At 39.4% G+C, this 14,589-nt stretch overlaps 1 protein-coding gene across 1 annotated transcript in view; it reads right to left on the minus strand.

Moving 5' to 3' along the window:
- Positions 1-14,589, minus strand: part of FAT4 (FAT atypical cadherin 4) — a 156,429-nt gene that overhangs the window by 35,037 nt on the left and 106,803 nt on the right. Inside the window, exons 8-9 of the mRNA XM_031466424.2 lie at positions 7,342-7,592; positions 1,054-5,403 (exon numbers count right to left, since the gene is read on the minus strand). Of these exons, the coding sequence (XP_031322284.2) occupies positions 1,054-5,403; positions 7,342-7,592 (4,601 nt within the window). The remainder of the gene's footprint in view (positions 1-1,053; positions 5,404-7,341; positions 7,593-14,589) is intronic.

Consider the following 14,589-nt stretch of genomic DNA (forward strand, 5'->3'; position numbering starts at 1 on the left):
GATGGGTAGATAGAGAGATAGATATTAGAGATAGGAACAGATAGAGATATACATACATTATGTCCTGTCAGGATGCCAAAGACTAGTCAAATAATTTTGATCTATATGTTTAATTCTGCTTCTAAAATGTCAAGGTAGCCACTCTTCCTTCTGAGTGAGACAGACTGTATTCTGCCTACAGAATGTATATCTCCTAACCCTCTGGCCTCTCTCTCTCTTGCCCTTGGAGACGGCTCGCACTCTGTCTATGGATTGTGTATCTCCCTGAGTAAACTTGCTATTACTTTAAATAAATAAATAAATAAATAAATAAATAAATAAATAAATAAATAAATAAAGTCCAAATAAATTGTGGCTCAGTTTTGCTCTGAGTTACCTGAGAAATTAGCCTTGACGCTTTCTACCCAACTACTAGAAATAACAAGGCACTTTAATCTAATCTAAATGACAACTTTTGCCACATTCTGTTCACAGTGTGGATCAAATTTCAACAATCATAATGACAATTATGACCAAAATCATAAAAATGATGGTGCTAAAATGAAGGGATTAACAGTAATAATTGTTAACGGTTAATTTAGGACATAAAATGGTCTGGATCTTATGCTTAAAATATACTATGTCCTTCAACTTGAGATCACTTTTTTGAAGTATGACGCTCTCTGTGCTCTCATACAAGACTCTTAGCAGAGGGACTACGAGCTGACACTCCGGCACGAACTGTGTCGCTTACATCCTGAGTCTGCAACAAATCAGCTGGATCACTTTAGAAAACTGACTCAACTTCCCTCTACGTCAGCTTCCTTGTCTGTAAAAACTGGAAAATCATTATCCCTACCTTACAGGTTTCTTGTAAGAAGTAAGTGAAGTAAATATGGACAAAGCACGTAGAACAGAGTTTGGCTAGTAATAAATGCTTACAGTATTTGCTATGATTATGCCTATTCCTAGGAAAACTCATTGAAAAATGACAAAGTTCATGACTTTCCATGATACTTGATATGGCTAAAGTCTTGGTGGGAAAAAAAAAAAAGAAGCCAAACATTGTCATACCTGTGTATCCAGTTTTGCAAACACAATTGAAGCTTCCTGGAAAGTTCTGGCAGACAGCGCCGTTCTTGCAGGGACTGGGCAGGCACTCGTTGATATCTCTCTCACAGGCCCGGCCAGTGAAGCCATCTGGGCAGCTGCACGAAAATCCTCCCACCAAATTGTGACAGGTCCCCCCATTGTGGCAAGGGGATGGGAGGCACTCGTCTATATCTATTTCACACCAGCTGCCGGCATAGCCTGGCAGACACTTGCATAAGAAAGGCTGCAAAGGTTCATTTGCCACGATGATGACTGGAAGGCTCTCGTGGCTCTTCGATTTGGAGCTCACGGCCAATCTCCTTACACAGCTCCCCCCATTCAGACAGGGGCCGTGAGCGCACGAGTCGTGATCCACAGATTCTACCTTTACTCCACTCTGCCGGAGGAGGATCTCTCTGATGCTTTCAAAGAAGGTGGCTACACCACTGGGATTCACGTACTGATTATGGTTCCGCTTCACAGCTGCCAAGAGAAACGTTCTGTTGTTCCCTTCGTAGGCACCATAGAGTTGCACGGCCGTCCCGAGGCCGGTCAGCTGTGAGCTGGAGATGCGCAAGAAATGAAGGTAGTGGTTCGTCAAGAAGTCCTTGACTGTTGGTACTCCGAGACGCAGTAGGATGCTGTTATCCACTGTCGCGTTGGAAAATCCAGCAAAGAAAACTCGGATGTTGCTCGTGACGGCGCTGTGAACGCCATCATTGCTGAGGACTGTCAGATCAAACGTGCCGTCTGTGGACCTCGGCTGGGAATTCAGGTCGCAAGTGCCCCTTGGAATACTGAAGAGGCTTGTAACTCCCGAAGTCAGGGAGCAGTGGAAGGTGTCTAACACGTCGGGATCCTGTGGCTTCACAGAACCTAAAATCCCACCAGGAAACAAGTTGCCATAATAATTAACAAATATCTCCACTGTCCGAGACTGCGAAGGGTTGTCGTTTTGGTCTATGACAGTGATGTGCACGGTTCCCGTGGAAGACATCTGAGGAACGCCAGAATCCCGAGTAACCACAGACAGGTAGAAGTCTGCAATCTGCTCTCTGTCAATCTCTCTGGTTGTGCTCAGAACTCCAGCAGTGGTCAAACTGAAATAATTGGTAGCAGGACCCGTGCTCAGCAAGTAATAGGTAAAGGGGCCTTGATTTGGAGGGAGATCGGGATCACTGGACTGTAGGGTCATCACCAGAGTTCCTGGGCGTTTGTTTTCCATCACTTCTCCCTCATTTATGGTCAACATAGGCCCGTTATCATTTATATCTTCCAGGGTAACCAATAAGGAGGCACTTCCTGTAGCTGAGGGGGTCCCTGAATCCACAGCCAAAACCGTGAGATTGTAGATGGGTAGGGTTTCTCGATCTAATTCTGCAGTCACGGTGATCTGTCCTGTCTGGGGGTTAATGGAAAAGGCACCATTTTCATTCCCTGATCCGATGAAGTAAGAAAACCTACTCCAGCTGGGAACAGAGTCTGAGTCAAAGGCACTGACAAAGGTCACATGAGTTCCCGTAGGGACCCCTTCACTGATCTGAACGCTGTAGGTGTTTAGGCTAAAAACAGGTGGGTCGTTGGCATCAAGCACGGTGACATTTACAGTGACCTCATCTATGTCTGCACCCCTGATGCTGCCAAAATTCTTGGCCAGTACCTTCAACGATACCCTTTCTTCTTTTTCTCTATCCAGAAGTCCAGAAACATAAATTTGTCCAGTCTTCTTGTTGATCTGAAAACCCTTCTTTCTACTGTTTCCAAAAATCAAATAATGTACCTCCCCATCAGTGCCCAAATCACGATCACTGGCAAACACTTCTCCAACGATAGTACCTTTGGGAGCTGCTTCTGAGATTTCAAAATAGTAAAGTTTGGAAACAAAACGAGGCACGTATTCATTTGTCCCTTTTAATTGTATGTTAACAGTGGCAAAACTGCACCTTTCTTCATCGGGGACATTGAAAGCTTTCACTGTAAGGTGGTAGCTCTGCTTGGTTTCAAAATCCAAGAAGCCTTGAGTGGTGAGGACGCCTGTGTTGGGGTCAATGACAAAGAGGTCACTGTCAGAGGACTGTACAGTATATGCAATCACGGCGTTGGTTCCAGAGTCAGCATCCGTTGCATTTAGGTGGATAACTGTTGTCCCACTTGGGGCATTTTCCAGAACAGTGGGGAAATATTCATCAGGGAGGAATACTGGAGAATTGTCATTCACATCAACCACATTTACAGTGACACTGCAGTAACCAGTCCTTGCAACCCATCCTCCATCTGTAGCACTGATAGTCATTTCATGTTTCTGGCATAGCTCATAATCAAGAGCTTTGGCAAGTGTTAATATACCCGTGGAGGAATTGATCGCAAAGATGCCTTCTTCATTTCCTGAGGAAATACTGTACCTAATCAAGCCATTCATAGCCGTGTCTCTGTCTCTTGCAGAGACGGTTCTGACAATGGACCCGACACTGTGGCTTTCAGGGATAGTTGTGCTCATGTGGCTTTGAGAGAATTCAGGCGTGTGGTAGTTTTCCTCAGTGACAATTATTTGAACGGTTGCTTGGGATGAAAGTGGAGGGTTTCCTTTATCCTTTGCAGTGACAGTGATCAAAAAGTTTTGATTCAAGTCAGATATCAGGGAAGATGCTACTGAAATCCACCCTGTATTATTGTCCAACTTAAATTTTCCCAAGTGATTTTCATCAGAAATGAAATACTCCACTTCGGAATTCAGTCCAAAATCTTTATCATCTACTGCAGTGACTTTGATTAATTTCGTACCAACTTTAACATTTTTGGTGACTGGAGTGAAATATTTAGTTGTAAGAAACTGTGGTGCATTGTCATTACTGTCCACCGTGTTGATGGTGACCGTTGTCTCGCTAAGTAATGAAGGATTACCTCGATCTGAAGATGTCACTATAAAACTATGTCTGTTGATGTTCACATTACTGAAGCCACTGACGTTTTGGTATTTTAAGACCTGCTTATTGAAAATCTCTCCTGTGGTGGCATTAATCCTGAAGTACTCTGACTGTGATTTTATGAAATAAAACACTTGTCCATTCGATCCTTCATCAGGATCCATGGCAGATACCTGAGTCACTTTGGAGCCAATTTCAGTAAGTTCAGGGCAGTCTAAATAATAGGACGGCCTGCTAAATCTTGGGGCATTGTCATTGACATCTGTGACAAATATCGTGACATCTGTACTTACGGTCCACCCAGAATCGTGCGCAGAAACTCGGATTCTGTAACGGTCTGTATCTTCTCTATTTAAAGGTCTACTAATGACAATATCCCCAGTGTTGGGATTAATTGTGAACGGAAGACTTGTGTCCATTATAGAGTATCTGCTAATTGCATTTACACCAATGTCTTCATCAGAAGTTGTCACACGTGTGACTGTGTAGCCTAACGGGGAATTTTCAGGAACATGGGCACTGAATATTTGAGAAAACCTAGGAGCATTATCATTTTCATCTAAAATGTTAATGATGACCTTTACTGAGGTACTCTGAGAAGGGGAACCTTTGTCTGAGGACTTTATGGTAAGGACATATTGAGATATTTTTTCCCTGTCTAAAGGTCGAATGCTTCTAATTTCACCAGTGGCATGATTGATACTGAAACTATGTTCTGTGTTGCCATTAACAATTTCATAGTCTAGCTGTCCATTGGGTCCACTGTCCTTGTCCATTGCAGAAACAGTAAGTATTTTTCGAGGAGACAGGTTTTCCAGTATTTCAGATACAAATGGATCTTCCTTAAAAACTGGAGAATTATCATTGACATCTAACACTGTTATGTCAAGTTTCTCATAAGAGGAGAAAGGTGGGAAACCTCCATCTCTGGCCTCTATCCATACAATGTATTTTTGTATGTTTTCAAAATCCAGAGGTCGACTGATGGACACCTGCCCTGTTAACTGATCAATTTGGAAAGTGCTGCCAAGATTCCCACTTGCAATATAATAGGACAAAGGCTCTCCTCTCAAGGAGGACCCCGTAATGGTCGTGACAAGAGTGCCTACTGGTTGGTTTTCAGGAAACATGAAAGTCTGTTCTTTGGCTCTGACTTTTGGGAAATCTGCTTTGTTCACAAAACGCACAGTCACTGTTGTAGAATCTGTCTTTGGAAACGAGCCACTGTCTTTCACATGTACAGAAAATGTTACTTCAGAGGCTCCATTTAGTGGTCCAGCTGCCATAATAGCTCCTCTCAGTGGGTCAATGTGAAATTTTTCAGAGTTTCTACCCGAAAGAGAATAATGTAGTTCAGAATTGGGCCCAATATCAGCATCCGTGACTGTAACCGCAAAGACAAAGGAACCTGTAAAAGAGGCAGTTTCCAATTATAATCACATGGAACCAGATAAAGCACTTGGTAGTAAGTGAAAACACTGTATTAAAGCCGTATATAAAACACTACATGGCTACCTGATATAGCTTTATTTTCTCATGATTACTAGGGGAGAACAGTATCTCCCAGATTGTCTCTGAAATTCCCAAGTCAAGTCTATTTAGCAAGTCTTCAGGGACTGACCTGCCATTATCTCACTAAACCCCACACAGTCTACTGAATTTAATATTTTTCAGTACACCTTTGAGAGAAACACAGGGAAGAGCAATGGCTAATCATTTCGAATTATAGTTCCCAGGAGAAAAATCTGTACATAACTGACAACAAACACAGTAACACGTGAGTTCTGCAAAGAACTATGTTTCTGCCCAATGAAAAAAAGATAATTGCTCCATTATGTCTTAAAATAGTGTTGAATTACCTTTTATGTAAGCATGTCAACAAAAATAATATGTTTTAAAAATTACTGTTGATTCCTTGTACTAATTGTTTTTATAGCAAAACTCTTTTATCTGTTAGATATTACCATATGGAGATAAAGTGTGTGTGTGTGTGTGTGTGTGTGTGTATACACATACATATATATATGTGTATATATATATATATATATATATATACAATTATAAACTAGTAAGTAATAAGAACTGAGAAAGAATGGACTCAATTAGGATTCCAAAACTTAGTGTTTGGGATGAGGGCCAATGGAATAGATTGTAGTTGCCATAGGACCCATTTTTGATATATTTATTCAGAAACCTTTCCCAAACCTGCACTCCTACCCCTACAGAAAGTTTGTGATACAAGTGAGATGTCTTTCAGTGAAAAAAAAAAAAGTTAGTGGTTCTGATTAATTATAGTACATCTAATGAGGAAAAAATGCTAAAACCTTATTTAATTGTACAGGAGATGCTCTATTGCATCACCACACATCAGATGTCATTAGAATCATTGCAACTGAAGACCTTATGACTGTGATATTGGCATTTCTTTTGATAGAAAGTTGGCATGAAAATGTATGGATTTTATACTTTCAGTTGGTATCAATTAGATCTCCTGAAGTGAATAGAAGATCAAAGATCACTAGAGGAGAAATCTTGGATCCACTCTTTTCTAATTAAAGATATTTTAAAGCAAGGAAAATTGAATTAATTGTGCCTTTCATTTGTATATTCTCCTGTTTGAAAATTCATTTCAGGAATTACCAACGATAGATGATCCATGCAGTTCTTATGAAGGTAGGCCATTCTTTGCGAACAAGCAAATAAAACTAAACTAAATTTAAAAGAGATGCAGAAAGATAAATGCATATTGTCAATATGAAAATGATTCATTAACATCTCCATACACTTACTAACAGAAAAAGACTACACCCATCAAAACCAGAATAAAATAGTATTTATAGTAATAATTAATTAGAATGATTCCTTCAGTGAGCCTTTTGAAAATCTATCTATGAAGTGTTAAATAAAATATTCATTTTCCACCAACAAATATTCTTGAATGCTTTTTACCTCACAGACAATGTTTCAGGTGCTAGCGTAGGGCATGAAAAAAGAAATAATGCCCCTCCTACTGGGGAACACAAATTACATTTCAGCACAGAACCCTCCTTGACTATGACGTGAAATCCATTTTAATATTTAGCAATATTCAAGTAAAATTAAGAAACAGCACTGGGAAAGATGTAGCAATTACAAAATCTTAAACACAATTGGTCTGGGAAGAAAGAATTAATGTAAAAGATTCAATGTTCTTTCAATTTCTTTAGGCAAGAATTGGGTTTTATAGGATTTGCAAACTTAGGTTTTATCAGAAATGTACATGTAAACGTAACAAAAATGCAATGATAGAAAATCTCCAATCTATGTTTTTTATTTATCTATGAGACCTCGGAGAAGGTCTAGTTACCTGGAGGAGTAGGAGATGGGATGTGCGTGACATATGGGTGATGCTGAAATCTTGGCGGGTTGTCATTGACATCGGTCACAGTGACGAGCACACTGGTGGAGCTGGAAAGAGGCTCTGGAGACCCAGCATCACTGGAGACGACGACCAACGTGTAATTCTCTTTTGCTTCCCTGTCTAGCAATGCACTGGTGATGATCTGTCCTGTGGATGGGTTGATGGTGAACTGAGAATTTCCACCAATGATCCTATAACTAAAACAGAGAGCAGACATGGGTATATTTCTTCCAGGTTTAATGCTGTAACATCTATTCACTATGATTTAAAACCTTGGGCAGAAATGTCAAGGAAAACATTACAAGTGAGATCACACAACAATGAAAGGTATGGCTAGTTCACCTTTATCAGAACATCACATTAATGATCTTTATCGTGAGACATCGTATGACCTCCAGCAGGTCCTCACAAGGTCTGTGTGCTTCTCAAATCATGCAAGTCCCCAGGATATACCCAGAAGACTACTGTGTTTTAAATAAGCGAGCCTGAAAGCATAAATCAGAGCCTTGCTCTAATACCGTGGTTAGTGGCCAGCATCACAAATGAACATCTGTTAAATGAATCTAGAAATTATTTTTCTGCTGTGCACCATAATAAACCAGAAAAGATCAGTTGAAGATCTTATTCTTTAAAGACCAAACGCTGTGTATTTGACACATACTGATGATCCAGAACAACTCAAGAACTGATTATTTATACAGAGACATTCCTAGTTACTGATTCTCTCATTTGCCGTTCCTCATATGGCTATGCTGCTTTGCTTTCTTGTTGTAAGGAGAGGTATGACATCTTCATGGATATTTTGATGCTAGCCAGATTGGTTAGCGGGCAGGAGTTTCCACTGAGAACAGCTTCTCTCTTCTTTCTGAAGGAAAAAAAAGCTATCTGTATATATTACCCAGAGATCAGCTCAGAAAGAAGTAGCCAAGCTCAAAGATTCAGAAACTGGCTTTGGTCCATAGTTTTTCAAGTTGGAGGGTTGCAAGGAAATAGATGTCTTTAAAAGTTTTCTCCTTTATACCAACAAAGAAAATGCCCCTGTTCGAACTAACTGATGCTTTTGTAGTTTGGTTTGTGTCCATAAAAACATAGCAACAGCAAGTGTCTAACAGAAATGGCAGGAAAAAAACCTTACATCCCAGCCAGCAGAGTGCACATTCCTCCTGTTTTAAAGTTCATGATTTGAAACAAACATTTTGGCATCTTCATCTTTTTTTAGAGAAATATGGACTATTGGGGAGCTGTGTTTTTTTAAATAGAGGTTCTATAAAATGATAGCTGAATAGAAAAAGAATAGAGAGGGAGTTTGGTTGAGAGTGTTTCAATATTGATAAAGTGCTTGCTGTCACTGAGATCCGAACAGCTGCCGGCATACCCACATGCTGAGGGCAGGAGTGAGTGAGTACTGGCTGCACTTTCTGGGCCAGAAGGGACTCTTTATCAAGTATCAGTACCACCCATATACAGTAGAAGACATCCATTCCATTTATCAAAATACAACTATCAGAGCTTTGTAAACGTTTTCTTAAAGTTAGAAATGCAGAACTCATGAAATAATCATATTGCCTGGCCTTGTCAAGGAAGTCTGTAGAATCCTGGATTATGAGACTCAGGTGACTTTATTTTGGGAAACTTTGTTTCTGTCAGTAGTTGTAGAAATAACCAAATAATTAATAGTGGGAAAAAAGTAATTCATAGTGCCTCAAGCTTTCTTACAGCTTTATGACAGCAAAGATCAAGGGTCAATCAAATATTTGTTCCCTTAAGCACTCACAAATAAAAATAAGAAGGATGCAAAATGCCATGCAAATTTGATTTGGAAATTTTGTATATGAGAAGACTGTGGTATATTAGACGGAACAGTGTGTTGAAAGGCAAATGATGTCTGTTCTAGTTCAGGTTGAACTAAATAATTCATTAAGGAACCTTGTATTTTATGCTACTGTGCATAAGAGTGTCTGTTTAAAAGTAGGTAATATATTTAACTATTTAAAAAAATTAAGGAATAAATTGCCATGTTGATACACAATTAATTTTTTCTAGACCTTCCTTGTTTCTCAAGTGTCTCATAAGTGCATTTTAAATATGAGGTATTCTTTAATATTTCACAATATCTATAATACCAGTTTCAAGCAGACATACTTATAAGTTAAGAAAGAGAAAAGAGAAGCATGGGGACCAGGTACTGGATAGACTGCCAAGGTCATGAGTCCAGGTTTTCCCCGCCTCCCCTGGTTGAGTCTTGTCTCACTTCTCATCCTTCCATAGCTCTGTCTCCTGCTTCTCTGATCCACAATAATTTCTTTCAAGGTGATGCACTTTGTCACTTGGTGTCTTGTGCCATCTTCCCAGCACCTAAGCATCTGTGCCGTTCTTAACAGATTTGCAGCGTCTTGCTGTGTTCTTTGTGTTCTTAGTGTGTACCAAGCACACTCCGAGGCCTTTCATATACACTCTCATTTAAGCCTCAGAACAATCCTAACAGTTTGGTTCTGCTTTCGATTTTTTATAGATGAGGAATCTGAGCCTCAGGGAGGCTACTATAACTGCACAGAGAAGCATACAGTCTATAAGTGGTAGATGCAGACTTTGAACTTTTGTCTTTATGACTTCAACACGCATGCTCTCCATTATCGTACAGTGTAAGGAAGGCAGGGTGCAGCCTGGTGTGTGTGGGGGTGGCGTGGGGAGCACCAGGAACGCGGTAGCTCCCAGCTAAGGCCCAAAGGGACTCTCGCTCAGACGTGTCGATGGAAAATTGGTTTATAATGATTTAGTTCGATGCAAATCAAACAAATGAGTTAATTTATTTTCTGACCTAAGTATAAGAAATTACTGTTTCAAATTCCTGGCGTAAACAAATCATTATTATCTAAAATCTAAATTGATCATCATTGCATGGATAAAGCTGAAATATCCCCATTTGATTTTTTGAAGCTTTTTTTGCCTCTTCCTGAGATTTACTAGGATCATAAGGCACTGCACTGTGCACTGCTGGAATCTAGTCATTCTGTAATAGTTTAGAAACTATACTTTGGAGCACAGTTTCCCTGGACATGGATTTTGATCTCATTCAAGTACTTACATTCATAAAATTTCTTAGCCTTTCTGAGTCTTTTCTACAAAGTGCTGATCATATATGCATTTCATTCATTTGGTAGTTTGAGTATTAAGTGTAATTTCTTATGAAATGCACTCGCCATTGTAATTAGTATGTGACAAGAAGTCAATGTTTAGGCTTACACGCGTAACAGAGTATATCTATGTACGTAATTATAATAATCTATTATATATAATCTGTTATAATCCATCTGTATATTCAGTTAAAGGGATGAAGTAATAATAGCTAGAGACATGGATAAGTAGGTTAAAAATTCTGTCCTCAAGTTTACATCCTTAGACGCAAGAGAGATACTTGGAAAAGTAAATGCAAAACCAGGCAGTATGTTTAAGTGCTATACAGTTTCTCAGAAGCACTGTTTTAGGAATTCAGAAGACAAAGAGACCACTTTTGAATAGAATGATGAAAAGGAGAAGGATAAATTTAGGCTAAGTTTTAAAGGGGTTACCCATCTTACAATAGTATTGCAAAGGGAGAATTAAAGTGTTCTAAGTTGGGAGTCAGAATTTTTTTTTTCTATAAAGGACACATTAGTAAATATTTTCAGCTCTTTGGGCCATCAGGTCTCTGCTGCAACACTCAACTTGCCATCATAATGCAAAAGCAGCCGTAGGCACATACACAAATGGGCATGGGGATGTTCCAGTAACATTTTATTTACAAAAGTAGGCACTGCACCAACTTTAACTTGCAGGCTGCGGTTTGCAGAATGGGAAGGGATGGAGAAGGACTTGAACAAAGCCATAATGCTTGGGAAAGCACAGATACTTTCCCCAGGAGCAGAAAGTGACCTGGTGAGGCTGAAAGTCTGGCTCTATATTGAAGATTTGTGCAGAATAAGCTTGGAAAGATGCCGGGGCCGTTTATGGAGTGGAATATGCAGACTGGGCGTTATGCCATGGGCAAACTGGAAGTTGAGAGATTCTGAGGAAAGGGGGGTGGTATCACTGTGAAAGCTGAGCCATTGAGCAAGTCAGTTCATGTTACAGCCACGGCCCTTTCATTCACTGACTCAGGCTTCGCTGTATCCAGATGACTTCCTACAACATTGAGAGAGGACTCATAACATGTAAAGTATTACGTACCTTATTAAAGTAAAATTAATCATGTTATTATTACCCAACTTCAAACACTTCAGTTGTTTCTTCCGTTAGATGCGGAAAAGAAATGGGATTTTTCTCGAATGATGTACAAACAAGGCCCGTTCCTAACAGCCACTGGCCACACCGAACAGCTTGGCTTTTCTGCTGCTGCTTTTGCACAGCTCTGGGCCTTGGCACCTGCCACTGTCTTTGCCTAGAAGGTCTGTCACCCCTTACTTGTCTGTAAACCACTTCTCTCTCTTTACAAAAATCATCAGTGACTTGAAGCTTCTACTGATCTCCACGGGTATCCCTGGCTAGGCTGTTCTCTCCACCTATCCTGGGTTTAGACTACACCTGTTACAAGGTATTATAATTACAAGTCTGCAAAATTACCTTCTATGTTAAAGTGCACTCCTTATAAGAACTAGAGTGCCTAATGCCTCAGAACTTAACAAAATACCTAGGACACGGTGAGGTCTCCAAAATTATACAGTGTAGTGCAGTATACAGATTGCAAGGATTAGAAACCAGGATTGGGGAAGCAAGTTAATTTTTATTATAATAGTTCAGGCATGATGTAATTATGGACTGAACAAGGACCTTGGCAGGAAAAATGCACAGGAGAAAATGAGTGCCAGAGGCACTAGTAAAGAAGAAACATGAGAACTTGTCCACTGATTGAGTAAGCGGGAGAGGATGACCCTCAGCCATCAAGATGGGAGGATGAAGACAGTAAGGCAGCATCATTAAAAGAGAGAAGAATGCCAAGACGAGAAATAGAGAAGGTTAGGGGTTTCTGACATGTTGTGCTTCTGATTCCAGCAGAACCTGTAGGTAGAGGCATCTCCTAGAGAGTTATAAAAATGAATCGGAATCTCTGGGATGGAGGCAGAGGTGATTGTTCAGATTTAGAGGTTTTCTGCGTAGTCTTCTGTGTAAGTTTTTTATAGGGCTGCAGCCAGGGAAATAAATTCTTCCTCCCTCCCTCCCTCTCTCCCTCTCTCTCTCTCTGAGACACACACACACACACACACACACACACACACACACACACACACACACAGAGGAATAAAGAAAGGAAAGAAAGGATTGAGACACATGGTGTGGGGAATGTCCAAATTACTTTGATGAGAGAGAAAGAGGGGATATAGAAGGCAAATTGGAAGGTGTTGTCAGAGACGCAGGGCAAGAAGTAAGAAATAACATTTACACAGGTGTTGAGGAGAAAAAAATATGCCAAGAGGAAAGGATGACCTGTGGTGCAAATATTACAAAAGGTAAAGGAGAATAAAGACTCAGAAATCACCAGACTTGATAAATTTCAGCAGAACCTTTGGATAGTCTTTTTTGGCAAAGCAATAGAAGAGAAAATTTGATTGAGAGATTTTCATGAATAAATGCCCAGAAAAAACTTTGAGGTAGTAACCCACCCTCTCAAGAATGTGGTGTAAAATGCTGTGAGCAAAAATGGCAATGCTAAAGAACACTAGAATCATTAATTTAGTACACTTATTTAGGTGCCAGTCATTATTATGCTACAGACATTTTTCAAGGACGAATATATTAGGAATAAAATAGACATTAGGATGACAAAAAGAAAAAAACTAACATAAATTTAGTGACTTTCATGTCCCAATAAAGTGTTAGAGACATTTACGCATATTAACTGGTTCCATATACACTACTTGGCACATAGTAGGTGGTCAACATGTATTTAATTCACAAATTGCAAAGTAGCCATTCTTAACTCCACTTTTACTGATGGACATACTGAGGCTTAGAGACACTAACATATTTTTCTAAGTCATGTAAGCAAGTAAAGGAACCAGAACTCAGTGCCAGATATTCAGAGCATTTCTGTAGGGACAAGGATATGATCCAGAGAAGAGAGATTACTTGAAGATCCAGAGAGAAATGCAGTACTCGTTGAATTAAAAATCTGAATAAAATTGAATGGGGTGGGATTAAGAGCACAGAGTAAGGGATTTACCTTTGAAAGTTGGCCCTGTCAACATAGTCATGTGACTTTCCCCACTGTTATGACACAAAGGAATTAAAAGTGAGATTTGCATGGAGATTTTACCAGTTGGGAGAAAAAAGGAATACAAAAGCTAAATTCTGAAATGGGTATTTGGGAAGCAAAGATATAAATCAGATAAAGACTAGGAATCAATGCAGGCTGGTTTACCAGAGAGGAAAACACTAAAAGTGATGGGAAGTATAAAACTCAAAATTTGTACACCATCCATAAAAACGTTTAACTTGATAAGTTGGGTAGAAAGAAAAATATAAATAAATATTTGTTGGGTAGCTGCTGTGCAAAAGATCATGTTAGACCATATGGGAAAATTATGTCACATAAAGGGCTGTGCTATATAAGAGCCCATCAGTAGTTGGGTAAGCATCTTATACGTGCAATACTTACGCAGGCAATAGAAAAATCGATACACAATAGCTCTGTTAACCAGAGAAGAAAATGAGGTTCCACGAATAGGAAGGAGTGATTAACATCTAAAATATATATTCCATTAAAAACATATCAGGCCAGAGTAAATAAAGTTTAGGTTGGCATAATTACTTATTATTCTGTGAAAATATTTTTTATTTAAGTTGTAATAATTGCCTAGGTTAATTTAAAAGTGAAGATAATATTTTTACAAGATAAAAATCGCGTCAGTTTTTGTTTTAGCTGACTATATGACAGCAGTCATTTGAAGACTTTTCACAGACTGGTTTCAGAGATTCCAAGAATTGTAAAAGTATGAAATTAATTCTCTGATATTAAAGGAAGAAGAAAATCCAACCAGTCAACCAAACTACCAAAATACATACTATCAAATCAAAACAAGCTCATCAGATCTACAAGTACAACCCTGTGAAGCATTCTGAAAATGTGAACACAGACTAACTTTACATTGATCACTTTTGCTCACGAACATAGGAGAACATTGAGCAGTAAAACTCCAACATGCACTAGGAGAAAACACC

The sequence above is a fragment of the Camelus dromedarius genome, chromosome 1 (genome assembly GCF_036321535.1).
Source record: "Camelus dromedarius isolate mCamDro1 chromosome 1, mCamDro1.pat, whole genome shotgun sequence".
NCBI classification, from domain to species: Eukaryota; Metazoa; Chordata; class Mammalia; order Artiodactyla; family Camelidae; genus Camelus; species Camelus dromedarius.